The sequence below is a fragment of the Sylvia atricapilla genome, chromosome 3 (assembly GCF_009819655.1).
Source record: "Sylvia atricapilla isolate bSylAtr1 chromosome 3, bSylAtr1.pri, whole genome shotgun sequence".
Classification (NCBI taxonomy): Eukaryota; Metazoa; Chordata; class Aves; order Passeriformes; family Sylviidae; genus Sylvia; species Sylvia atricapilla.
In genome coordinates, this window is record NC_089142.1 from 4,092,228 (window position 1) to 4,119,220 (window position 26,993).

Below are 26,993 nucleotides of genomic sequence, written 5' to 3' on the forward strand. Positions count from 1 at the left end.
AGAAGCTCATAAGCCAAGCGGGCAAAGCTTTAGGAAACAGAAGAAAATAAAATAGTGCATACTCCTGAGAAAGAATTACATACTCATATCACTCATTTTTTGTTGTTGTTAACAGTTCTTTAAAAATGGGGGAAGAGCTCTCTCACACACACTAGTCAAGGAAATTAAGGACTGAAACATTGGCATAGTTAGGAATATAAAACTCCCTTGAGAAAAAGAGGAGATCTCAGAAAAATTAAGAAATCAGATAGCGCTGACATTGTACCAGACCTTACTTCCAAAATTTTGCAACTCATTATAGACAAGGCATTTTACCATCAAAGACAAAAATTACTAAATTTACAAAGGTATGTTTGCATGCATTAATATGCGTGGCTACGCACACATAATTTTTATATATATATATATGTATATATCCACATATATACATATATATCCACAAACATACACGGGATACCCGTGCCCCCTTGGGGAGCTGGGTGTGCACATACACAGATGCACACACAGAGGCACACACGCACCCAGACACACCTGTAAACGCTGCCAATCTAAACAGAGAGTCTGTCTAGACCAGGAAAAAAACAACCAAAAAAAAGACCCCACACAAAACAGTTCTTAAAAAATCGAGCTGGCAGATTCAACTGAGCCACGACGACCCCGAACGTCCCTTCTGGTGGCACCTAAAGTTAAGATGCTGCCTGAAGTGAAGGCAGCTGGTGTTGATGGCTTGGTGAGGGGCCTGGGAGCTCCTCTCCTTTCCTAGTCTAGACAGAACCAGGGTGGTGAGATGAGGTGGGGACAGCTGAGGGCAATGAGGCTGTGGGGTTGCTCAGAAAGGAACACTCTGGAAGGTTGTTTTAGTCTAGGTGGAGACAGGACGTTGTTCAAAGCAACAAAAAAAAAAAAAAAAAAAAAGAAAAGAATAAAATAATAATGATAAAAAAATGATAGCAAGACAGACCGTGCAGCTCAAGAAATCAAAGCACTGACACCAAAAATGTTTCTCCGATTTCTTCCAATAAGTTATTCATTTCTTTCTTTTATTATTATTATTAATTATTATTATATTCCCCTCCCCCCCTCCCCAATCATTATTTAAAAAATGTGAAAGAACAGAAGTGGGGAAAAAAAATCCTGGTAGTTGTCTTCACATGTTCCTGGCAAGAGACTCTGAACCACTGGTCTTGCGCCATTGTGCTCCTCTGATCTTAAATTATTGTCTTTCTTTTATTTTTTTTTATTTTATTATTATTATTATTTTGTCCTACCTAATAGAATTCTTCCAAAGCCCAATCCAGTATTTTTAAAGCTAAAATTAAGACGGTTTTCTTTTAAAAGATTATCTCTCTCTTCTCCTTTTATTTATTTAACTTTGTTTTTTTCTTTTTTCCTTTCTTTCATTCTAATTTTTTTTTTCCTCTCTCTCTCTCTCTCTCTTTCTCTCTCTCTCTCTCTCTCTCTCATTTTCTGTGTTTCTCTTCCTTGTCTCCAGTTTTACTACCTGGTCCTTCGCCAGATGTGTGCCTGTTAGCAGTGTTGTTGTTCAAGAACATCTTGTCCATGCCTTTGAGAGCTTCAGTCAGGTAGTTTTGGAGGGCCGTGAGGGCGGCGCAGATTGCGGGGGCCCCAAAGCCGTGGGTGATGAGGCTGAAGTGAGTCAAGCAGCTCTGAATGCCCGGTTCCAAAATAGGGGTGGGCCGGCTGTTCCCAATGGGCGTCCTGTCCTGGGCCAAGAGATCTGTGAATTCTTTACAAAGTTGCCTGCAGGGGAGAAGAGAAAGGCAAAGAGAAGGAGAGAGGGGCGGTGGTTAGATTCATCCAGCAATTCTCCGTGACAATCAAGGGGCAGGTTCAGGCCAAAAGTGACCCCAAGACATGGGATGGGACCCTTTTGGCACCGTCCTTTCCCCCAGCGGTTCTTGGGGACCAGCACTGCTCAGAACGATGCTCTTCAAGGGATAACATCAGTTCTGGAGATGGAAATCTCTCCAGCAGCCACCAGGATGCTTCTGAAGCACTGTGAAAACCCAGACCTGCCCTGGTGGCTTCAGAAACAACCAGGCTGAAAGGGAAATGTGCCCTGGATCTGCCAGGCACCCAATCCTCCTGGAGGCCTGACCCTGGCTCAAAGCAGCTCCCGGAAATATTCATCCTGAAGGAAAGCACAGCCGTGCACTCAGAGCTCTTGGGTGGCACAGGGACCTGGTGCAGGGAAGGGTTAAACCAGAACCTCTCTGAGACTGCTCAGGCTGGGCCACCTTACTGAGAAGAATCAGGATTTTGGGACTCCGTGCTGGCTTATTCATGTCATTAGAAGCCAAGTGAGCACTTCCCATTTTATTCTGGGGGCAGACCACCCCAATTAACACATCAGAGTTGACATCTGGCTCCTGCTTGTTTGCCTGCACCTTTGAAAAATCAGATTTGATTTTACTAATGAATTCACATACAAACATTTTCTTTTAAATTACTCTGGTCCAAAAGACCTTCAAGTCAGCAGGTGCCTGGGCAATGCAGAAACCCTGGAGGCTGGTGGGGTTCCCACAAGAATCGTTCCTTTAAGGATACCCAAAGGAATCAGGTTTTTTTAAGACAGGTGTCTACCCAGGGACTGGAGATAAAAAAGACCAGAATGGGGAAAAAAAAAAAAAAAAAAAAAAAAAGACATTCAGCTCTCATCCTCTGAAATTCTCTGAAATTCCCAGTGGACTAAAGGTTTCAGAGGGTGAGGAAAGATAAAGGTCTACTTCTATGTGTATTATCCATTAAGAAAGTGCAAGAGAGGAAACTTTGAATTTGGAGAACAAACAGTAATGAGTCCAACATTTTACATCTTCAAAGAGCAAAGCAGGGTCTGTGAGCAATTAAAGTTCTGGGACATTAATATCTTCTGACCCTGTGGAAAAGGGCAATCAAATTCCAATCACGTCTAAGAAACATCTGGACAAATTTGAGCAAATGATTTTTCAACCCTCCATATATTTCTTTAAATTACACTGTCATCGGAGGCAAGCCACCTCCCAGAGCATGAAATAAATGAGAGCTGTTTGGGCTGGGATTTTTCTTTCTTTTATTTTTTCCCCTCCTTTTTTTTTTTTTTTTTTTTTTTCCTGGCAGATGAAGATGTGTGAAGACTCAGCATCCACTGCCCAGTACCCGAGCAAACCGTGAAGCACCCAGTGAGCAGCCTGGGAGGCACAGCCTGGTGTAAATCATCACATGCAGCACACCCACCGAGGGAGTCCCAAGGGAGAGAGATGGGTTGGGGGACCCAAATCGAGAATCATTAGCATTGCATGATGGTGGGCTTTTAATTTTTTTTTTTTTTTAATTGAATCGCATGGGAAAGGCACTGCAATTTGGTAGCAGACAGACAGGTGTGTGTGAGCAGCAGGAGGCACAAACACACTGTGGAAGCAAAATATAATTTCTTGCTCCACTTTACCAAAAAAAAAAAAAAAAAAAAAAAAAAAAAAAAAGTTTAACTGGAGATGGCTTGGAAGTGATGAACAACAGCTAGGGAAGCATCGTCTACAAGCTCTACAGGGTCTGATGGCCGGAGCCCCACTGCAAAGGATGAAGGGGTCCTTTGAGCAATACGGGCATCCTTCCTCCCCCCGGGGCTGTTGGAATTCAAGCGCCTGGAAATTCCGTCTGCTTTCCAAACGGGCTCAGAGGAAGGGCTTGGGGACAGGGAGGATTTTCTCCGGGAAGGGCAGAAGGGGATGAGTTAACCTGGCACTCACTTTGTAGCAAGCAGCATGTTTTTCCTGGAGTGGAGGTCGCTGGGGTCCGTGTGCTGTCTGTTCAGGTACTCAGAAACAGCTTTGGCTGGGAACTCCGTTTCACAGATGTACCCAAAATCCCGAGCTAAATGAACGGCCTCACCTGCAGGGAACGAGACGGGAATTAATTAACACCTCCGGGCACCGCCGGCCCCGGGCTGGGCTGGCTCCGACCCGCCGGGACACCGGGCCGAGCCCGCGGCTCCCCTGGGCGACACCAGCTCCTCTGAGCCGTGTTTGGAAATCATCATCATCCCTCCCACCTCAGGGACAGGCTCCAGTTGTGCGTTTTTCCCTCCCAGCAGCCCTATTTTGAGGACAGGAGTGGACGGGACAGATTTTGAGCCGATGAGATGTGTCTTTGCTGCTCTCAACTCGTGTCGGTCTGTGCCCGTCAGCTGCTGGTGCAGAGCGGAGGGGAGAGTTCACACACACACGCCAAACACACACACAAAACTTTAACTGGACCGAGGAAAAAATGCGAGAAGAAACTGGTCAAATCCTGAAAAACTAATGACCCAAACTTCTCTAAAGAGCAGAGAAACCATTCCTGTTTCAATACCTCAGACCACTGTCCAAAGTTTTACAGATGTGGATGTATTATGAATATTAATGTTAATTCTTTGCGGGACGGTACAAATGCAGTTTATCCACTCACAGGGCACTTGCATCATTATCACAGTTATTGCCACATCTGTAAAACTATGGAGACAACTGCATTTAGCCCGATGGCAATTTATCAATCTGCATTTTTAACTGACCATCATGCAACAAGAGCTCCTGTCTGCCGGGTGGAAAGATAACAGCTAATGGCAACTTTTTCTGTGAACAAAATAATTATTATTCTAACTCTAATTCTAATTCACTTTTCCTGCCTGCCTGGTTTCAGGTTTCTTGCCTACAGAGGTTTGTGTCATCCAACTCCTACTGATGTACTTCATGCCATAAGAAGAAGACAGTAGCTGCAGAAAGGAGGAAAAGAGGAGGGGGAGAAAAAACCCCTCAGAGTCTAGAGGGATTCCACCAGATTATAGCTCAGCCCCTCTAGAATAAAGCGTTAAACCCTTTAAAGCATCGCCCGAGGGACGAGGGGGAAGATTTCCAGCAAGCAGGTATGTCTAATAACTCCAGGACCGCGTTATTTTTAACTATCAGGAGTCGCTTTCCAACGTCATCTCCTGCTCTCCAATGCTTCTCGCTAATCATCAAACCGGTTAATGAAGGCGAGGGCAGCCGGCAGAGCCTGGAGCGGGGGTTCCCGAGCCGGGCAGGGTCCCCCCGGGCAGCGCTGGGGCAACGCGAGCCGGGACCGACCGGAGCGTTCCTGTTCCCGGCGATACGGGAGCAGCTGTGCTGAACCGGGCTGCTGCCAGGATGGGGGAATAAAAAAAAAAAAAAAAAAAGGAGATAAAACTCCATCAGGTGCAGCTTCTTCCGAAAGGAGGGAACTCTCTGGAGGCGAACTGTTGGTTTGTAAAGGAGTCAGGGGAGAGGAGGGGAATGTACACCTTGCTGCACACTTGACACAGATTTTAGCATTTGAACCTCACACCGGCTCCGAGGAGGGGCTGGTGCTGCTGCCAGAGGAGTGAGCGGTGTTCCACACACACCCTGAGGGTGAAGCTGCACTAACAGGGCGCCCAAGGGCACTTGTGCCCCCCGAAATCCTTCACACCTTCCATTAGGGGATCCTGTACCCGTAACTCACACTGAGCTTTGCACTCAGCATCATGCGGGAGGAGCTCCCCGCCCTCGGCCCCCCTCTTTTTGGGGAGCTTTCCTTCAGCTCTGCAAGCTGCAAGGTGCTGTCGCTCACATAACTCAATCAAAAGAGTGGAAAAGTTAATATCTAGCACAAATATTTACGCTCGCTCTGTACGCAGAAGAGATAAGTGGATTATTTTTACGCCTCTCGGTGTGTATGTGTAATGCAGATACATATAATTCATAATTGCAGCCATACTATTCCGGTTAGGTTTTTTTTGGAGGAAGTCCAACTTCTCAGCATAAACACGCACATAACCCTAAACTTATTACTGGCTCTAACTTTTCCTTGTCGATACAGTAACCACAAATCAAAGAAACTCGCTGGCCACCAAAATTACATTAGTTGACTTGAAATTACTTGGAACTTCAGTCTGCCCTTCCTCAGGAGTAGCTGGTCTCTTTGTTCAGTTGCAGACACTTTAAGGGAAACCGAGCTCTGCTACTCTTAAATTGTTCTGCTTTCTTAAAAGAAAAAAAAAAAAAAAAAAAAAAAAAAAAAAAAAAAAAAAAAAAAGGTAATTTTGCATTATTTTTCCTCACTTATAGTGGCCATAAGTCAGCTCAGGAAGAGCAAATCAGCGTAGGATGGAGTAGACCTGGAGTCAGAGATCACGGGGTGAAAGTTAATAGCGTGAGGAATGGGACTGCCCTCCAGAGTTACACACTCACACAAATGTTCACGCATATATCCACACACAGACACGCTGCCTCGCTCTTCATGAGAGGATCAGCGATCCTCCAGCCAGTGATTTCATTTTAGGGAATGGTACCCTCAACCATGACGGTGTTCCTCTTAACCCACCCTTAATTTTCATCTCTGCTAGGTTTTCCCACCTGATTCTGAAAGTTGGTGGTGGGGTTGGGTGTTTGGGTTTTGTTGGGGGGGGAGGGGGAAGGTTTTGTTTGGGGTTTGGGGTTTTTTTTGTGGGGGAGGGGGATTGGGGGTTTTGTTGTTGGTTGTTTATTGGGTTTTGTTTTTTTTTTTCGGGGTGGGGCTGTTTGTGAACGTCAGACAGGAGCTCAGAGCAGGCGGGGGTGTGAAAGGAGCTGCGACCCTCGGCTTACCTTCCACCAGGGAGGTGAGTAAAGTGACATTTGCGGCCTTACGCCTGCCGGCTGGTAAATTCAAACCGATTTTTTCTAGCCTTTCTCGCAAAGATCTCCCCCCGTTTTTCGATTTGGCTCTAGAATTGCAAAGAAATTAACATCGTGATTAACCCCGCAGTATTCCTGGAAGAAACGTTTAGTCTGTGCAGTCAGCGAAGCCTGGGAGGGTTTTCACTCGACGTTAAGGACTCTGGGGGTGTTGATTTCTGCTCGGGTTTGCTGAGATTTTCTTAATTTCTCCCAGGGGTAGAAATGGGAATGAACCCACTTTTCTCTCGATTTCATCCAGGGAAATCAAATAACGCCAAACAGCAATAATTAATGGAAAGGTTCTGATCTACAGAGCAAGTGGATATGATACCAACATGTATTAAGATGTAGTAAAGGGGTGGGCTGGAAGGATTAAACCCTCTGTTATTCCAGGAAAGAGCCAGAATAAGACGAGGGGTTTAAAAAAAAAACCCAAATAAATCTGAAAAGCTCGAAGGGCTGTGTGTGCACGCCTGTGGATAAATTGAAAAGGAGGGAAATATTTATTAAACTCTTTCCCGTCTGTGTGTTCCTGTGCGAGGAGGCGATGCTGAGAGGAAGAGCTCACCTGAGGCAGGGTGCGTTATAAAGAGGGAACTGATTGCCCGGGGGAAGATTGGAATATCTGTCGGAGGTAACTGATAAGGGCAATAAAAGGGTGAGTGAGCCATACGTGGGAAATTCAGAGCTATTGTTCGAACGTCCATACATATGTAAACCCCCAGGGATGAAAATCTTGCCACCTGCGAAGTCAGGGAGAGTTTTGGCACCTGAGAACAAAGTTTATCCCAACTCTCTCCTAATTCTTACTTAAACTTTGTTCAAGAATTAGAAGTTACACTCAGAGAAAGGAAAGCAGAAGCCACAGAGAAGCCAGGCTGGCTTCCCACTATTTTATATCGAAGTGAATAGGGCTGGATGGCAGAATTGCAAGAGGGCAGCTTTCTAAATTTTATCTGCTCTGAACCAAAATTTTGTTTAAATTTTTGATTCAGATAAGAACTGAAGTCAGCAGTAGCCAATAATTATGGCTTGGGCCACGTCCAGAAATCTGCTGGAGTTCAATAATAATGATTCTTGACCTTGGTAATTTTATTTTCTACAGAGCATCTCTCAGATGTTCCCCCTGCTCCATTTGTAGTTGTACAGAAGGAAGCAGGCAGGTTAGCATCTGTAAGTAAAAAATCGCTGCTGCTCTCCCTGGCAGCTGAACAATGATTACAGACATTCACATGGAACAGCAGCTATTTTAGGAGACCCCGATTCTCACGTGTGTATCTGGGTGACTGACCGCATGTGGCAGAACTTTCCCCCTCGTCTCCAAACACGGAGCCAGAGCCCTTGACGTCATCACAGAATTTTTTTTGCAAGGGGGGCAAGGAGAGGAACCCCAAAAATCATTTAAAACATTTAAACCCCCAAACACTCATTTTACAGCTCCTTAGAGCCAGCGTATCCCAATTGCTGCTGTAGGAGTTTTCAAGATATTTCCTCCTCTAAGATTAGCAACTTTTAAACATGATCTGGAGTTTATTCAGTGTCAATTTGCATGCATCTTGTCCCTGTCTAAAAGTTATGATTTTTATTCCAGTCTGGTGTCTAATTCACATAGAGAAAATGAAATCCTGTACCCTCCCAGCCTGAGTGTGTGAGCTGGTACCTCACACTGCTTCTCCCCTGTTGTGCTCGGGGATGGAGCCTGAGCTCACCTTTCTTACAGACGAGCAGTGCAGACAATTCACAGTCCCTCAGGCACTTCCAAGGAGAAAAAAGCCCTTTTCTCCCTGGTAGCCTTTCCAGCTAATGGTCTCAGAGCTTAAATTCTACATAAAAGCAGAGTCTCGCACTTGATGTGATGTAGTGGAAACCGGACCTCAGGGTCATTCCTTGCTCCTTACTCTCTTCAGTACCAACGCCAACTAATTCGAGGTCTTCACCAAAATCCACCAGGACTTTAGCGGGTGATTTACACAAATATTAAGCAGCAAAGGCCTCGAAGCAGTGAGCTGTAGCAACTTTCTCTGGGTGTGAGGCACTAAGTTTCTGACTTTCAGAGCTACCTGTTGGTGGCTTTTCTTCAGTCAGGTTCTTGCCTACCTTAGAGTTTGCCTGTGAGATCCCTGCTAATTTCTTGTGTGAGACGTGTCGTGACTGACACAATTTCTTGATCGTTATTGCCATAGAGTGGAAGCCTCGTGGCTTTTTATTGTATTTTTATCCCTAGAAATACATCAGGTCCTGAAATTCCTGTAGTTCGGCCTGACACACGCTCATCACGGCATTTTATCTTGTCCACTATCTAAGGGAGAAGCGTGAGGAGGAGAAAAGATAGGAAGCGTGTGCGTAGACGAGGAGAAAATCTTTCTCAGTTCCTTCATTTGTGGGTAAACAAGGTCAAATCTTTCTCTGCTCTCCACACGTTCATCCCAATATTCCTGCCTTATGGCCAGCATTACACACAGGGGCTCTGACAGGAGGATCAACGCGTGTTTGAAATCATCTGTGCTGTTGACCAAAGATTTCTGGTGCGTGTAGGCACACCCAGACCTTTTCACACGTTTGTCCCCAGCCTCTTACCTTCTAAGTACTCCTCCTAGGAGGGACGCGTTCAGACACTCTGGAGGGGAAAGGCGTCTCTGAACTTCTCCCACTGTTACTTTATACTTGGAAGTTGAGCTAAGCAAAGACAAGCGGCCAGGTACGGAGCAAAACACCTCTCCGGTATTGACAGAAATTCCACCCAGGAATCCATCTTTATTCATCATCAAAGAAGTGACAGATTTTGGAGGAACCGGAACTGGAGAAAGAAAAGGGGAGGAGGGGAGAGAGAAACCATCAGGCCACGAAGGAGCACGGGATAACCACAGTCTCTCTGACATGCACAGAACAGCAAAATGAAAGGGAGTTTTGAATCTCTGGCTACCTCCAGCAACCTAAAGGGTGCTGCTCCCCCAACCTCTAGGAAAGTGCTCCATGAATGATGGATGGAGAGAAGGGTGGTACAGTACAGCCTCTATGCAGGGTTTGATCATTGGGAAATAAAATACATATTGGCAAGCACCTGGCAACTTTCGGGTTTGAGCCTGTGTCTCACCCAGAGCCCCCCGATGCCTTTTGTACAACGGACAGCGCCTTTCTGGAGGGGAAAAAAAGAGGAAAATTTACTTTTTTTTGGCTAATGTTTCCATTACTGCTAAGCTGAGCCAGGAATAAATTCACTACACAAAGGGAGTTGCTGTCTTAAATAAGTATCAAGGCTGGAGGATACAGCAATGAGAAGACAGCTCTGTTATTGCTTTGTGTTTTTATTAAGTCTGGTTTATGAAATAAAATGAGTCTTTTCCTTCAGAAAAATGAACACCAGGAAAAAAAAATATCTGGTCTAACCATGGTGCTCTCCACTCTGATCATATTGTGCTGTCCGTGAATTAGTAGGAACTCTCTCTTGCCCCTAAATTAAACTGATTTAGTTACTGCAACACGTATTTAAAGGTAGTTATAGGGAAAAGTAAAAGGAGAATGATAAAATGAAACTAAACAAAATAAAACCACGTTGTTCTCTCCAAGATAAAAAGAAGTATTTCTTTTCTCTGAGAAACCAGTGAGGTTATTTTAAGAGTAACCAAGGGATTATAATGAACAAATTCCTATAATAGCAACCAGACACACTCAGAAATAAACAAAACAAAACAAAAAATGGTTAAACTAAAACTGAGAGCAATTCCCGCGTGACATGAAATTTGTTTACAAATGAACTTAAATAGCTCCTTCATAATTGTGTGTAACTGTTATGATTTACAGCAGGTGCTCTAATCAATCACCCAATCACTGTAATTTATAGGGAACCTCGCTGCATTTTCCCAGTTGTTTCATTTCTGCAAGTAATTGATAACAAACCATACTTAAGGTATGTTTTATGCAGGAGTTAATAAGAGCTGACAGCTGCTACTGCAGCTTCCTCTCGGATCCGCGGCAACACGCGTTTCCTTATAGAAAATACACGCTGGAACTGGGGCTTTTGCTGGTGGGAAAGCCCTGGCAGTCCAGCGGGCATGTTCCAGAGGAGAAGACTAATTGATTACACACCCTCTTCAAGCAGATACTGCTCCACAATCTCCCGTTTCCACTCAATCAATTGCAAAACCAATTCGGCAAATAATAAGGTTCTATTATGCACATATGCCAGCTATTTAGGTAGTTATAATACATGTCAGTTAAGTCATAAAAGCCCTGTTTATTTGCAACATATCTGGAGAATCAAACCATTAGGGTTGAGCGGATATTTAAGTCGTCTGGAGCTGCTAAACAATAAGATCGGGTATCCTAATATATTACCAAGTGCTAACTACTGGGCAATTGCCAAATTTATAACCTCAGTGCATGGAATAGACACAACCGTGTTTCACTGTTTTTATTGCAGATCATTTCCTACTGCCAGACCAGACCCCCACAATAAAAGCTCTATAACAGCTAAAAACCAAAAGGCATGTCGATTTTAGATATACATATTGCTTCGTATGCCTTGTGTATAGTCTCCAGTATAAACAAATTATTGTGAGTGGCTTGACTTCAGGGAATCGGAAAGTGAAATGGATTCCTATTTCTCTATTATTTTTAGTTAGGCACTTTTTGCAGCTCATAAAGGCGGTTTCAAATAGTTTGAGAACGGCTCAGAAACAGTTATAAAAGAGTTAGAGGCCCGCTCCTGCTTTCGTTGCTATTATTAGGATTTTTTTTTCCATTGATTCTCTAGGAAAAGACTCGTTTGTACATCAGAGGTAATACCAGCAGACCAAAAAATTGTATTTGTATTTCCCCCCTCATTATACATAAATATCTCTTATTTCATGGACAATGATCTGAGTGAAGCATCAAGTAGAAAAAAATTGAAATTTAAAAGGAAAAAAAAAAAAAGTTAGATTAAAGCAGTGTCACCAGACAGATTTTCACGACTGGCCTTTTTTTTTTTTTTTTTTTTTTTTTTTTCCCTTGAGACAAACACACGGGCTCTGAGGTTCGAGTACACCTTTACCGTGGCTATATTTAGTGACCAGTTTATCAGGTCACTGTCCAGTGAACTGAGAAATTAAACAAGAGGCAGCAATTCCACGAACATCTGATCTTAGTCCAAACTCACTAAAGAGAGAAGGACCCGTGCAATTCTTAAATGCACCTCGCCCCGCTCGCTTTGGCCTTTTGGAGCACTCATTACATTAGTTAACCTTTGAATTATGGATTTTCACGTGCTCGGTGGTTTGCTTGCCTTTTTTTTTTTTTTTTTTTTTTTTTTCCCTCTGCAAATTGCTTTTGGGAAGCAGGCTGTCTCCCTTCCTTGCTATGCTGAGAGCTCCTCAGCTTGTTTTTCCTGAAAAAAAGGACGGGATGAACAAACCCATCAGCTCTGAGCCCGTTTGAGAGGCTTGCCAGGCGGTGTAAGCATATCCATCGCAATTTCATAGCTTCAGAGAGATCTATTCTATCTGGGCTCTGCATCTCCTGTAAATTACCTAATGCTGCCTCAAAAAAAGTGTTCTCCACGCAATGAATTATCTCTATCTATATCATATCTATATGTTTATCGTGGCTGGGGCTTTGCAGATCCAGCCCAGACATCAGCGGAGATAAGAGAACGTGGAGCTTTTTGTGGGTGAGGAGATCTCCACGTCCGTGCGCGCAGCTGCGTGTGTCAAATCCCTGCGCGGGTGTCAATAAACCCGAATGCAGAATGTATTTTTAGCCGATGTCAACTTCCCCGGTTGGTCAGGGACTGCCACAACTGCTGCAGTGACACGGAATAGAGCACACGTATCCACGCAGTGTCCCCGCCACTCTGCTTTCACTTCGTCCCCAGCAGAAACTGTTCCATTTCCTTTCATCCCCAAACTCTACTTGCTGCGTGTCTGAGCACTCACAAATACACAATTCCCCCCTTCACAATCTGTCTTCTCGCTTCTTTTATACTTCTCTATTTACCTCCTTTGTCTCTCTTTTTTTGCCCTCTCCTTTTTCATCCCTTTATCTCTTTTTACTCCCTCTTTTATTTTTTTAATTATATATATATATATATATATATATATTCTTTCTCTCCTCCTGTGGTTGCTCCCAGCCTCTTTGTCATTTCTCCCCCTTCCATTTCTCTTCAGCTTATCAATAAACCGGGAGAGCAACAGTAGCCGCTTGATTTGTTAGTAATTATAAGCATACTGTTCCTGCAAACGGGATCTCTAGATGGGTGAGATCGCTTTAGAACGACAGCAGGAAATGGTGGGGAAATGGAGCATGGCGAAACTCAGCGTGAAGCTTTCAGTTCTTTACATGTTTACAATTTTCTGTGCATACATTAAGTCTCGGGCTTTTTCTTTCCTTTTTTTTTTTTTTTTTTTTTTTTTTTTTTTTTTTGGTGCTTTTCTGGCCACAAACGTGTGAAAATGAGCACAAACGTGAACGCACAAGTGGAAGTGGGGTGAAAAAAGCTGTTTTGACTACAGTACAACAAAAGAAATAATAGATTTACGTCCTGCAAACAGCTGTTTAATAAGGGTTTAAACTATGGATAGCATTGCACTAACCCAGCTGAATAATATAGTAGTCGAACAGTCGGTCAAATAATCAATCAGAAGAAATATTTCTTGTATTTCTTACTAAAAAACGTGGTGGACAACTTAATTATTAATTATTATCAAACTACTTTTATTTTTTTTTCCTCTGCCTGCTGGGTTTGGAGTAAGAGATGAGTAAAAAGTCCTTTGTCCATTCTAAGCACAGGACTTTGCGGTAAGTGGTGATTCGGTCTGACTCAGTAGCCAAACCTAAAACGTCCGGGAGCAGAGTCTTAGGCACCGAAACTAAAGAGGCCCGGATTTTATCTTAATTTTAAGGACCAAATACAAGAAGTGCTTGCTCATCTCGCATTTCCTTCTGTCCCCTTGGTCCCCTCCTCTCCTCCCGCCCCTCTCCTCCACCGCAGCCCCCGTCCTCTGAAAGCCGGGACTAAATTTCAAGGTGGAATGTATTCCCTGGAAACTACTTTGCATTTAATTAAGGGGGATCTTCAGGTTCAGTGGGTAATCCAGGAATGAGCACGAAACTCAGCTGCACTGAAGCACCATCTCTGGAGCCCCAGATCCATCACCTGAAAAGCTGAGGCCAGAGTGGTTCTCAGTTTAATCATTTATCAGCTGCCCCACGGGGTGGGGAGGAAACTCGTGCTGGATTATTAACAGCTAGAAACGAAAGGTTAAGACACCTTCTTTCATGTGTTTCCTTAAAATAGGAGGAACAACTGAGCATGTTTGCAGGACCATGAATTAAGGTCTTCGAGTTAAAATGGCCTTTCATGCTAAATCAGATGTGAGTGTGCAGACGATCGTCAGAAAGAGCTGAAAGTAAATAAATACATCAGAATAATTTTGAGGTCACTGACTGTGCCCCAGAGTCACAAAAAATTAACTTGGGACTCAGGCCATGCAAGGTTTTGCAGGAAGACAACTTCTTTCACCACAGAGAGTGCCAAGGAAATTTCAGATGAGCATTTGACAAGGGGACCCGATCTTTTATTCCTGACACATGGCAAACCTTCCCTCCATTTCAGCAAAAAAATCAAGGGGAAGGCCTCAAATCGTGCAGCCGGTAAGCTCTGAAAACTGAGTTAAATCTGATATTAATGTCCTTGGTGATTATTATCATCTTGATGATTTATCTGGCTCCCTCCCTCCCACTCCCACCACCCAAATCTTAATGGAAGTGGGAGTTAGAGATGATTTTTTAATGTCTCGTTGGATTTTTAGACTGCTAATGTACCGCATCCTTCTCATTATTAGTTTATTGATTGTTCATTGACCAGCCCCCTTCAAATCGTATTAACCACCCTCTGCCAGTTTAGATTAGGGGAGTTTAAAAAGCACCTTTCATTATTTCAGCGCCGCCACCACCACGGTGGAGTTCAGCCTTGGTAGCTTAATGCTCGCTCTAATGGGGCAGCTAAGAGACAAGGGGCCACGGTCCCTGCCTATTGCATTAATAGCTCAAAGGGGGCTAATACAGAAAATTAGCCTTAAACGAGCTCTGGAGATCTCCAAATGAAAGAGCCATTTATCACGCTGGCTACCTTCACTCCACTCGTTTGCTCTCTCTACTGGGAACAACTCATTTCCTCTTAACTAAATTACTTCAGAAATGTCAAGTAAGCTCAGATAGCAAACATAACAAGAGCCTGGGTATATGTAATCTGTTGTGTGGGATCGATACGGGAGATAAATCAATAGCCCTGTATGAATCCCTATATCATTTCCTTAATATTTTGGCAAACCTTTTGCATAGAGAGATAATTCCCTCTGCAGGCCTCAGAGGCCATAAAGGAGCAGACACAGCCTGGGTGATATAATTAAGTTTAGGCTTCAAGTCCCCATCATACTTTTCCCACTGCTTTGCAATTAAAGAATTTTAGACACTGAACCAGGATGGGGTGAAGCAGATCCCCTGGGACCCTTGTCTACCAAATGTGAGTCACAGGAGTGTCCCACTGCACAAAAAATCCATCAGTACTTGCGTGTTTGCCTATCTGTCTGTAACATCTGCGTGCAAGAACGACTCGCAGAGTTTAAATAACCTGTTCTTGTTTCAAAGTGCACCCTCACAGCTACAAACTGCAGAGAACAAAGCGAAATTGATACTGAACGCTCTCTGCCGTTGTTCCTTCCCTCATCCTGATTAAATATTGACTGCCACAAATGCGACCTGCTATTTGTTACCCAATTCTCTCCCTCTGCACCCAGGGAACTCGTTGTGAAAAAAAAAATATATCTATATATCTATATACAATATTCCTTTATGCTGGAAAGTTTCTGGGATCTCAGCCTTACTTCTAAGGAAGAAAATGCTGCTACAGTGGGTTTTGAACAGTTGCAAATGCATCTCAGGCTCTTTTTCAGGAACCTTATTTCCAAAGAGCATGTGTCTCCTGTTCATCATGTGCAAACTTAGAGTATCTCTTCTTCTGGCTGCAAATAGGCACAAGTAATCCCACCTAGATGGGACTGGGTCTCTTTAGGCAGCAGCTGCTCCATCTGGGGCCCTTGCAATGCCCACACACACACGAAGCACACCTAAATATATGCCTAATACATATAAAAATCTATACCCAATACGTAATAATTGCAGGCATCCACACGCTAGTGCTGCTCGCTGCCTAATTGCACCACCCAGCACGCACATGGAATGTCTCCGCTGTCCTCGTCAGCTGAAGGAGGGACAGACACAGGCAGGCATGAGTGTATTTAAAAAAAAAAAAAAAAAAAAAAAAAAAAAAAAAAAAAAGTATTTTGGATTGTGTGTTCTGTGAAAGACCAACACAGAACAACCCCAGAAAGGAGTCCCTCGACCACAAATCAAGTACCAATTAATCAAATACACCCAAGAGGGAGTGTATGAGGTGTCAAGTGGGGGTGGGGAAGAGGGAGGAGAGTGAGAAAAAAAAGTTAAAAATACAACCAGAAACCATCAGGTTACAGACCTTGAGTATAAACCCCACCAAACATTCAAACCGAACCAAAACAGCAGAAACATACCACTTTTTTTTTTTTTTTTTCTCTTTAAAGTTAAGTAACTTTCTATTTCTTAAAAAAGACCCCAAAACTCTTTGACCTTTCAACATATAATCATAAATGGTGCTGTCAAATGGTCTTCAAGTTTCCATTTATCCTCGCTCAAATAACCAGACATTGATCATATGTGTGAAAGAAAAACCGTACACGGAAGTTTAAAAATAAAATAAACACAAACAAAAGCAACCAAACGACCAACAACAAAACAAACAATAAGTACATGGAAGGACCTCACGCTGCCTTCAATACATTTTGGATAAGCACCCTCCCAGCTATTTTGCTTTAAGTGCTAGAAAATCATCGCTGTTAAACTATTTGTGTGCATTTGACAAATAACAAGGTCCTGGAGATAAGCACCGTTGATAGTAAGCATAAGGGACAGCGTTTTTAAACCTCATCTCTGGTACTTAAAATTGAATCTAGAAATAGAAACTCCTTAGATAATTAAAGATAGCTTTCTCTCCATTTGCAGCGTGTGATCTGTTTAATGTCTATCAGCATAACACAACACTAATCGCCAAGCATCTTCGACTGACTGTCAGAGAAATGTAAAAAAATTAAGCAGCTGCAATACGCCCAAAATGAGTTATTGTAATTACATTTAATTAGTTTAATTAGTTAATTATTTTGCTTACAGCTGTACGAGAGACTGCAAACATTTGTTAATATCACATTCGCTTTAACAGTATGGGGTGATTCTGCAGTTACACTAAATCATGGGCGCATATGTAGAAAGATGTAAAAAATGGGCGCAGGGAAGGGGGGAATCTTGGGGGAAGGAGGAATCTTGGAGGGAGAGGGGAAGGGGGCTGAGCCTGCCTTTCCATGGGCATCTCTCCCTCTCCTCTCCGCCCCTGACTCGCCTGGGAAATGCGTTTAAGCCCCAGAGGGAATCCACTCCTTCCCCCATTAAAAGCCAAGGGGTCCCCACCGAAGGGGGCGGTGGGAGCTGCACTGGAGCACGGGGTGCCCCATTAGAGAGCCTTCGTGTAATTAAACCCTTTGAAGGGCGGGGGAGGCGGGGATATAAACTTTTCCTTTCGCGTGTCTTATCCCTTCACTCTATCTAGTGATCCAATCAACTATTCATCTCGCTGCCACGGGCGCCTGTTTCCCGGAGAAATTCATCGCCCCAAAGTCAAAATATATCAGGAAGATATCGCTACACAGTAAAAGTTTGTCTAGCTTGTTGGAATAATCCATACCTTTTTTAATGACAGACTGGTCCAATAAGTTCATACCGCTGTTATTGGCATCTTCAACTGACTGTGGATATAAAAACATCACTATTCAAATTGACTGGATATTAAAGAATCGCGTACATAAATCATGTCATTCCAAACTGGAGTCCCTGTTATTTCCATTTATATTAATTCACTAGGGGAGGAGGGATTTTTTTTATTATTGTTGTTATTATTGGTATTATTGCTGTTATTATTATTCCCCCAATCGACAAGGAAATTAAGTTCTTACAAATTATATAGTCTTCTAATAAAACAAAAGGAGGTGTGAAGCATATGGGGTGCAATACTCTTTTTGTTATCTTATAAAACATAGATATCACATAGACTTCTTTGCATTCCATAAAGCTTTATATTTCTTCCTTTGAAAATGTGGCAATTTGGCAACATCTGCAAGATCTATTGCATGACATAAATGAACACGATTAAGGACAACTTAAATGTTCCCTCCCCTTTCCTCCCCCTCCTCCTTTTTCTTTTCTGTTTTTTTTGTTTGTTTGTTTAACCCTGCTACATCTTAATAATTCAAGGGCCATTTACTTTTTATATATCATAGTTTACATTATGGACTTTTAATTAAAGCCTGAGCCTTTCGGAGCGCTGTGCAACGCCCACATCGTACAGGGGACGAGCAGAAAGAGATTTACAGCTCCCGAGGTTGCTTCCATGTCCTGAATTGGTGGGGACGGGGAGGGAGGAGCGGGAATACACATTATCAAAAGTATGAACCACCAAATTGATTGCCTAGGAAAAAAAAAAAAAAAAAAAGAAAAAAACCCAAAACCAAAAAGAAACAAACAAACAAAAAACCCCACTCTGAATTTCAAAGCCTTGTTTCTTCTCTTTTTCCCCCTTTCTTTCCAGCCTGCCGAGGAGCACACCTGTTATTATGGTATTAACTTCTTTAGCAGGGAAGGGAACAAAGACGGGCACAGAGAACACAACAAATGTTGGGTTTCGTTTCTCAAAACGAAAGTGGGATATACCAAATCCCCCCAAACAAACCATAATTACTGCTGAATCTGCATTCGGCACAGTAAAGCCATCTCCGAAAAAGAAGTGTTTTAAGAACAATTTATTACGAAATTCTCACAGGTTCCGTTTTAGGGTAAATTATGAGGAAAAGGGGGACCTTGGGGTTCCTTGGCTTTATTATTTTTTCTTTCCCACTACTATTACTAAAGGGTTTGGGTTTTTCATTGTTATTGCATATTTGGGGAGTTTCTAGTTTTTCCTTGATAAGCAAAACAGCTTTACAACAAAGCAGTGATTTACTTCACCATTATTTTAACTTTATCTTTGCTACGCCGAGAAACTGAGCTTATTCGGATCCTGCCCTTATCTCCTCCTCTGTGCTCAGCGGAGACATTCCAGATGGAATGCGGTTTAGGAGAAAATTACATCGCCCCAAAAATGCGATGGAACAATATTTTCTATGAGAGCTTTCCTTTCATTTTCCTCGGATCCACCCTCAAACGAGCGCACACACAGAGCGGTGCCTTATGTGCTGTGTTTGGGCATGGCTGTGTCTCTCTCTCTCATAATCAATAGGCTACATACCTAAAGGGCACAAAATAAAATTACAAAGTCTTCCCTCCTTTCCCTGAGCAGCTCCCAACGAGGGATGATGATGAGCAAATCCTGCAGCCTGCTGGAGTGCAACGTGGCGCACCTCGATGGCACAGAAAGGGAGGTAAACGTGAAACATCACCTTTCCCCTTTTTATTTTTTCCTCATCTTTCCTCCTTATCTCACCTTATCTCTGGAGCCGATGGCTGCGCGCACCCTTTATGCGTGTGCGTGCACTCAGCTCGCTCCATCAGCAACGTGGGTTAGTTGTTGTAGTTAATGAGAAGACTCCTGTCTGATTTTCTATCTAATTACGCCCTCCTGCTGGGTTTTTGTACAGGATATTCGCTCAGCATGCTGGCAGTTAATAGTCACAGAGAGGATCGTAAAGATTTAATTAGGACTGCATGCGGAAACGTGGAAAAACAACTCAGACTTTTAATTACTAGACTTCTTTAGTTAAAAGTGATACCAGGGGTTACTTTATAAGAGACTTGGGTGTTTTGGTGCAACTTAACTTTCCGTGTCTCTAGCTAGCGCGTAGTAGCAGCGTGAGCGAAGAGGAGGAGGAGCGGAGGTGTGTGTGCAGGGAGGGGAAAGGTGATGAGTTTCCAGATATACTTGGAAAATCTGGAGAGGAAGATTCCCCTCCCTCCCCTCCTCCAATAATCTGATAACATGAAGCTTCCTAAGTACTATCTATAACCACCTTATTCCACCTCTATGGATACATCTGAGTGGAAACCTTAAAAACTGAGCTCTATCTTTTCCTTCAAAGAGCCTAAAGAATCTGAATTTCTCCCTCCATTTTTCCTTCACCCTTTATTACTGTAATCCTACTTTCGCCCAGCCGGTGGGGTGAAAAAATATCTGGGGTTACAATGATGGATTTTTTCAGGGTCCCTATCAGATGATGCAAATTTTTGTTCAATAACTAGATCTTGGCTTCTCTGTTCCCTGCTGAAGGTTGCAAGTCACAGATTGAAAATTCCTCTCGAGAGGGGCAGCAATAGCAATTCAGTGTGTCCTGTTTACAATAACAGAGCGCTATCGTGTTACAATCACTTAATTCTAGCCCTGGACAATGGCTCACACATGGACTGGATTTGGTGTTTATAAAATAACCACTGTTTCTTTCTGTCACGCACCCTCTGTCTCCTTCTGCTCAGCCCAACCCATTCTCATGGCACATATTCGATCAGACATGCATAAGCTAGAGCAAAGAGAAACATCTTTATCCAACTATACATCTAGACAGTCGTTCAACTTTGTGGACTACTGAAATAAGAAAAAAACCTCAGCATTTGAAACCCTTCCTGGAAATGATATCTAGTGGTGGGGGATAATGAGGATACGTGACCAAAATAAAACCCGTCTTGCTAGAAAAGGTGTCTCGAATCTACAATAAATCCATATTAAATATCAAGATGGAAAACCGCCCAACTTCATCTGTCACTGGTCGGGGGACAAGAATAGAAAACGCCGAGTGGCAGCAGCGAGTCCTGGGCTGCTTTCCCTCCTGCCTGCCTTGACTTGCAGTTGGACATCTCTTCCTTCACGTGTTTCTCCTCGGGATACCCTCCTCTGCCTCTCCCCCTCCTCCCCCAGCCTGGGAGCAAACTTTCAGAAATCAAGGGCGTGTTTAATTTCCTGCTGTTCTCAGTGGCCCAAACCAAGAGCTCCAGCCCTGCCGGTCCTGTCCCATCCTTATCCCCGTCCCATCGCACCCACCCTGGCCCCGCCAGCCCTGGGGGATGTCGCGGGGGGCCGCGGGTGGTCCCGCTGCTCTGGGAGCATCGCGGGGAGGCATTTACTGCCAGTGCAGTGCCCTTCCCGCAGAAGGGATATTTCATTGGGAAACGGATGGAGAGCTGCTTTATTTGAGCGCCTTCTTCCCTATCCTTTCTCCTCTCCTTCTTTATGTCTTTATCTCTTTCCCTATCTTTCCCCCTCCTTTACCTCTCTTCTCTATCTTCTCGTCCTTTCTGCATTTTATCTTTTTCTTCTGTTTGATTTTAATCTCTTTCCTTTCCTTGTCTCTCCTCTGTTTTACTCTCAATCTCACAAAAGCAGAGCAATTACCGGCTATTCTTTGGGGGAAAGTGTAAATATCCAGGCACAAACAGTATTTAACGCCTATCGGCCGCAGAGAGAAAGGAGGAGAGCGATCTCCTTTTCTGCATTCACAGAGGTAAAAACTCGCCTTGACTTGCAAACCACTTTGTCTGAGCCAGGAATGCGAGACCAGACCTGAGCATCGCGCCCGCGGCGGCCGAGGGCTGCCCCCAGGTCCCAAAGCCACCTCGGAAACCCGCAGAGACCCCACGGTCACTCAGCTCGGAGGCAGGAGCAAATCCAGACAGCGAAACCTTTCTCTTTTTTTCTGAAACATTTCTCCCCAGCGAAGCTCGGGGATTTTCACGTGCAGCCCTAAGACAAGCCTCAAGCCAAAGCAATGCATCCCCTCCGCTTCCCTGCCGCTGGTTCCTCTCATGGTCAGCACCATCCTTTCTCACGGCTATTTATCTTCCAGCTCCTCTTTTTTCCTCTTTTTTCCCTTTCTGTAGCTTTGAAGTCGATATTTCATTCATACCTTTATTTATCCCAAGGCTAAATACACATGCAGGTACGTTATACGAAAAAATAAATTTGGGGAAAAAAAATAAAAACACATGGAGGGGAACCCCCAAAATCCCGATTAGGAGAGCCTGAGGCAGGATTTGGAGGCTCTAGCCCCCGCCTCGGGGGTCCCCACGGGCTGCCCATGCCCTGCTCCAGCAAGGTGCAAACCGCCCCAGCAGCGAAGCTGTTAAGGGTCCTTCTGTTTTTAGGAAATAACACGTGATGATGAGTTTCGCGTGGGATGGAAGAAAGCTGGGAAATACTGTGCTTTGAGCCCGGCGAAACTCCTTTGTTATCCAAAAGAGGGAATGAAACTATTTAAAATCAGTGCTGCTCTACCAAGCACACTTCACAAATAAGGGGGGTTGGAGGGACGGACACGGGACTTGTTCCTGATCACCAGTTATTGCTTTTGCTTTGGGTTTTCTTTATCATTTCCCTCCCTCCTGGATGAAAAATGTAGTAATTCGACAGTTTCATCAAAATCTCTGAGCGGCAGGAAATTGGTTGGGGGGGAGGAAGGGGGGTGGAGGGGAGTGGAAGCTGAGATTGCATGGGAAATAACTGGAATTTGAAAAGCCAAGCTTGAACGCTGCCAGCTTTTGAAACACGTGGAATATTCGGAGCAGCATGTCCGCCTTCCCCCTGCACTTTGCTGCCTCGCCGTGTAGGGGAGGGTTTATAAAGCAGAGCCTATGCGTGACAGCGAGGAAATAATATTTCTTATTAATATATATATACATATTATAAGAATAGAAAAATAGAGGAAGAGGGAGGGGTCGTACCGCAGTTACAAAGCCGGGGTGGAAAAAGAAGAGCATTGCAGGAAACCCCTCAGCGATCATTCCTATCCCAGGGACGGGGGCTCCATGTGCACTGCCCAGGAGAAAGAAACGCGGTGCCTTACCTGGACCTCCTCCATCCCTGGGTGTCCGATGCCGTGCAGAGAAAGGCTGTCCCCCATGCCGGAGTCAAGGCCATGGTGAGCTGAGTGCAGGAGGACGTCTGGCCTCCGTACTGAGTGGTAGTCCCGCCTGGGGTCCAGTCCCGAGAGCTGGGGCAGGGCGGCCCGAGGCTGTGGCAGCAGTGACCCGGTTTCTGATCCCACCTCTTGCCTCTGCCTCTGTCCCCAGGGGTGCTGCTGGGGCTGATGCAGGGGGTTTAGGGAGTAGGGGTCATTGACATGGGAGTAAGGGTCCTGGCTTTGGTGGTAAGGAAGAGGCTGGTAGGGGGGTGGGAAATAAGGCGGCTGGAAATCCGAGGATGGGGTGTGAGAGAGCGGAGGAGCGCTGGAGTAGGGTCCCTGCGAGACGGATCCCAGCTGGGACAGCCTGGAACTGTGGCTGGGCACTCCATCATGCCGGTCCTACAAGCGGAATGACATACAAACAAACAACAACAAAAATAGGACTTTTTTTTTAAGGAAAAAAAAAAAAAAAAAAAAAAAAAAAAAAACCAAAACAAACCAAACAAAAAAAACCGAAAAAGTAAAAGGAGCACAAACCCGCCCAGAAGTGAATTGAAGTAAAACAAAATAGGACGTAAATAGCTGGAAAGTGGGATTCAAATGTGCCCCCTTCCCCCGCCAGTTATTAGAAATGTTCCAATGTTTTGCACCCACATCGTGTCTATTCCCAGGAACTATCAAGGAGGGGGAAGGGGCGGGGGGTGTGAGGGAGAATTGCTAAATATCGTAATTAAAGATGTAGGACTAGTGCTCCAAATACATGTGCGATCTGCAGTTTCAGACCAGAGGTAAAATTCCCAGTCCACAGCCCCCTCATATCAAACCAAAGCTTTAAAAAAAAATAAAAATTAAGAGCACCAAACCACCCGTCTATCCAGACAATCCACTCCTTCTCCTGCCTAAAGTTTCCCAACATCTGTTTATTCCCTCTGCTCAAGTCCTGTAACTCAAAATCACCAACCCATTTCCACGTGGAAAAGCCCAAAAAGAAAGTTGCACTTCTCGGAAGACTCCGAGGCAAGAAGTTGTGTTAAAAAGGACGTGGGAAAAAGACATAGAAAAAAAAAAAAAAAAGCCAAAATAAAAATTACAGGAAATCTTTGCTTAAAGGGAGTCTATGCCTTAAAAGTAAATTTAAAAAAAAAAAAAAATCAAATAAAAATGAAACATTGGTATTGAACAAATCCAGGCGCAATGATTTCTGCAGCAACTTCCAGTGTCTTTTGTTTCCTTTTCCAATATTATATTCCACAGAATGGGGTGGGGGTTAATTGTAATGAAAATCTTTGAGTTGTGTAGGGGGGACAGGGGGTGGGGGGAGTGTGTAGAGGCTTCAGAGAAAAGGTGGGAGAGGAGTTTTGTCCAACTCCAACGCACTGAAGCTGCGAGGTTAAAGTAAACAAAAAAAATATCTATTCCACAAAGTGTAGCTCAAACCCCCACAAGCAATGGCACACATGGTTGAAAAAAAAAAAAAACAAACAAAAAAAAAAACCAACAACAAGGAAGAAAAGTTCTTTTTCCCCCCTGCTCTCCCCCCCAGACTCCCCTAGCTCAAATCGGGAACACACAATGCAAAAAGGGAGAAGCAGCTGCAAGCCTCCTCCAATTATTGTGCTAAATTACCAAGCCAAAGGCGTTTAAAAAGACAGAGAGAGGGAGAGAGAGACACAACAGATCGAGAGAGAGAGAGAGAACATGCAATTCTAGTACAACATGGATCCAAACTCACCATGGCGGAATAGGTGTGGACTAACATCTGGAAATAAAAAAAGTCTTGTAATAGCTAAAAATAAAATAATGGTAGTTATACTAATAATTGGAGGGAAAAAAAATCAAGGAGATCTGCAAAGGGACGTGTTGGACACAGGAGAACAGCTTGAGATATTTCGAAGTCTATCCATCAAAAAAAAAAAAAAAAGGTTTAAAAAAAAAAAAAAAAAAAAAAAAAAAAAAAAAAAGAAGAAAAAGAGACCAGTGCCCCCAAAACCGAGCCTGGAAACCTCTATCTACATATATGATTTACCCCTCCCTCTCGGGGGTTGTTTTTTTTTTTTCCTCCTTTTTTTTTTTTTCCCCTTGGTTTTTGTTTGGATTTTTTTTTTTTTTTTTTTTTTTTTTTTTTTTTTTTTGCCTTTGAGCTCCCAAATACAATCCTCTTCAACCCAAGGCTAGGCTCAGACTGCTCCGCTACCCCTTCCTCCCTTTCCTTCTCTACACCGCCTCATAATAATTGATATTCATGACTATTAATATTACACGACTACTTTAAAGGGAGAATGCAGGACCAAATGGAGCGTGAAGCTGGCAGCCAGCTCGAGAGCTCCCCTACTATTGTAAATGACGTTCATTCAGTGGAGAATTACTAGATGTAATCAGACGAGGGGGGCTGGCAGAGGCAGAGTTTGGGGAGAGGGAGAGGGGGGAAAAAGTTTAGCGAGGAAGAGGCAGAACTTCAATTAACTCGAGCGGAGGAAGATGCGGAAAGTAGACACACTGCGGAGCTGGAGCAAGGAAGGGAGAGGAAGCAATGCTTGAGGCGAAGAAGAAGAAGAAGAAAAGAAGAAGAAAAAGAAGAAGAAGAAGAAGAAGAAGAAGAAGAAGAAGAAGAAGAAGAAGAAGAAGAAGAAGAAGAAGCGAAAAGTATATTTCCTTTCTGTTTTATTATATATTTAATTATACATTCCTAATATGAGGAATTAATTGCCTTCGGTGCTTTTGTTCTTGCAGTTTGTTGTTGAGGTTTTTACGCAGATAATGAAGAAAAAGAGGCTTTTTTTTTTTTTTTTTTTTTTTTTTTTTTTTTTTTTAAAGGAATGGGAGAAGAAACACGCAGTCACTGTATTATATGCCTATTTAGAGTGAAGTTTAAGCCCTTCTGCTGTTACAGGTCGTATTTACTCACAATAGCTAAATAAATATTTGAATCTGAAATCTTGAGCTCCATTTTTTTTATCTGAATCCTCTTTCTATCCCCTGATATGAAAATACATATATACATATATATATACGTACATAGATCTCCCGATTTTCACCCAAATGTGAAATGCATCGAGCGAATGGATAGTAAATTTACAGTTTTGAGGCAAAGCCAGAGGCGATATAAAACCTTTTTGATGTTGCAGGAACCCGTTCAACTGGACTGTCTGCCATTTCTGTTAAAGTTCAACTTACGTTCCTTCCTAAATAGACTCACACTTCCCAGAGCTGCCCCCCCGCACGCACACGCACACACACACACACTTTTGTTTTAAGAACAGATTCAGTTTAAGTGGCTGAGACGCCTCTATCACCGTGCTGTTAATTATAAATCGGAAAGAAGAGAGAGAAATATTTTTTAACATAAATCTAGAGGGTTTTACCTCTTAAGAAAAAGAAATAAAAAGAAAAAAGAGAGAAACAATTGTCTTTTTTTTTTTTTTTTTTTTTTTTTTTTCTTCTTCCTAGGCTAAACGTTTCGAAATGCCCTGGAGCATTTCGCATCCCCAAGTTAGGATACACTCTGCCCGCAGCCAAATCCCACCCAGACGCTGCCCCAGCTCTTTTCTCCCACGCCAGTCTACGAACGCGAGTGTCCGTGAATCCACAGCGCCTGAAAACCCTCCATCAATAGCAGGGTGGGAAAAAAAAAAGACACCAAAAACCCTTATCCCCGACCTCGGCAGGCAGCGAGGGGAGATGTTTTGTCGCCTGCTGCTGCGGGCAGAGACAATGGCCAGGCTGTGCCGGGAGATGGGGAGGGAAAAGCAGCGAGGGCTCAGCGGGGACACGCGGGGACACGCTCACACACACACACACACACACACACACACAGACACACACGTGTGTGCTCATTCTCTGCCCGTTCCGCAGATGCCGGCTTGTGCCGATGATAATGAGCCTGACGGCAGCTTTTGGGAGCGGCCAGCGGGTCCTCTCCCTCCCCGCTTCCCTCCATCCCGTCCTTTCTCCGGCCGGGAGCAGCCGGAGCTGTACCTTCCCTCGGTCTCTTTCTGCGCTTTTCCCAGGAGTTTCCCCTCTGTAAGTGCCAAGGAGCTCCCGGAGGGGAGGGGAAGGCTGCGGGCGGCGGGGCTGGGGACGGGGCGGCCCCGACGGCGCTTCCCCGGGGGGCTCCGGCCGCTCCCCGATCCCAGCTCCTGCCTGTCCCCTTCCCAGGACACGCTGCCCGATCCCCGCTCCCTGCCCTGCAGCCTGCCCCTCTCTCCTTGGTACCCGGACCCTGCGGGTCCCTGCCCGGTTCCCGGTGCCTGCCCGGTCCCACCCCGGCTCCGGTCCGGTTCCAGTCCCTGCCCTGTCTCCTGGT

The 26,993-nt window shown here is 44.2% G+C and overlaps 1 protein-coding gene and 1 long non-coding RNA gene across 3 annotated transcripts in view; one reads left to right on the top strand and one right to left on the bottom strand.

Moving 5' to 3' along the window:
• LOC136358710 (uncharacterized) overlaps positions 1 to 26,993 on the top strand; it is a 700,888-nt gene that overhangs the window by 338,627 nt on the left and 335,268 nt on the right. The window lies entirely within an intron of this gene.
• Positions 1,424 to 25,687, bottom strand: TFAP2B (transcription factor AP-2 beta). 2 transcript variants are annotated; one of them, XM_066314646.1, is made up of 8 exons: positions 24,423 to 25,687; positions 22,631 to 23,089; positions 17,497 to 17,557; positions 9,751 to 9,825; positions 9,267 to 9,486; positions 6,618 to 6,736; positions 3,747 to 3,888; positions 1,424 to 1,761 (listed from the first exon to the last, which is right to left on the bottom strand). In XM_066314646.1, exons 1-8 carry the CDS (start codon positions 24,447 to 24,449, stop codon positions 1,461 to 1,463), a joined length of 1,404 nt encoding a protein of 467 aa, XP_066170743.1. In that variant the 5' UTR covers positions 24,450 to 25,687; the 3' UTR covers positions 1,424 to 1,460. The 2 variants fall into 2 exon arrangements, with proteins under 2 accessions (XP_066170743.1, XP_066170741.1); XM_066314644.1 differs by lacking the exon at positions 9,751 to 9,825.

Bases quoted from the DNA above. Each gene is read 5' to 3' on its own strand.
- TFAP2B (XM_066314646.1), bottom strand. From the start codon at position 24,449: ATGTTAGTCCACACCTATTCCGCCATG. The intron at 23,090-24,422 runs GTGAGTTTGGAT...TTCCGCTTGTAG, and splicing joins TCCACACCTATTCCGCCATG to GACCGGCATGATGGAGTGCC. The intron at 17,558-22,630 runs GTAAGGCACCGC...TTATATCCACAG, and splicing joins CAGGGATGGAGGAGGTCCAG to TCAGTTGAAGATGCCAATAA.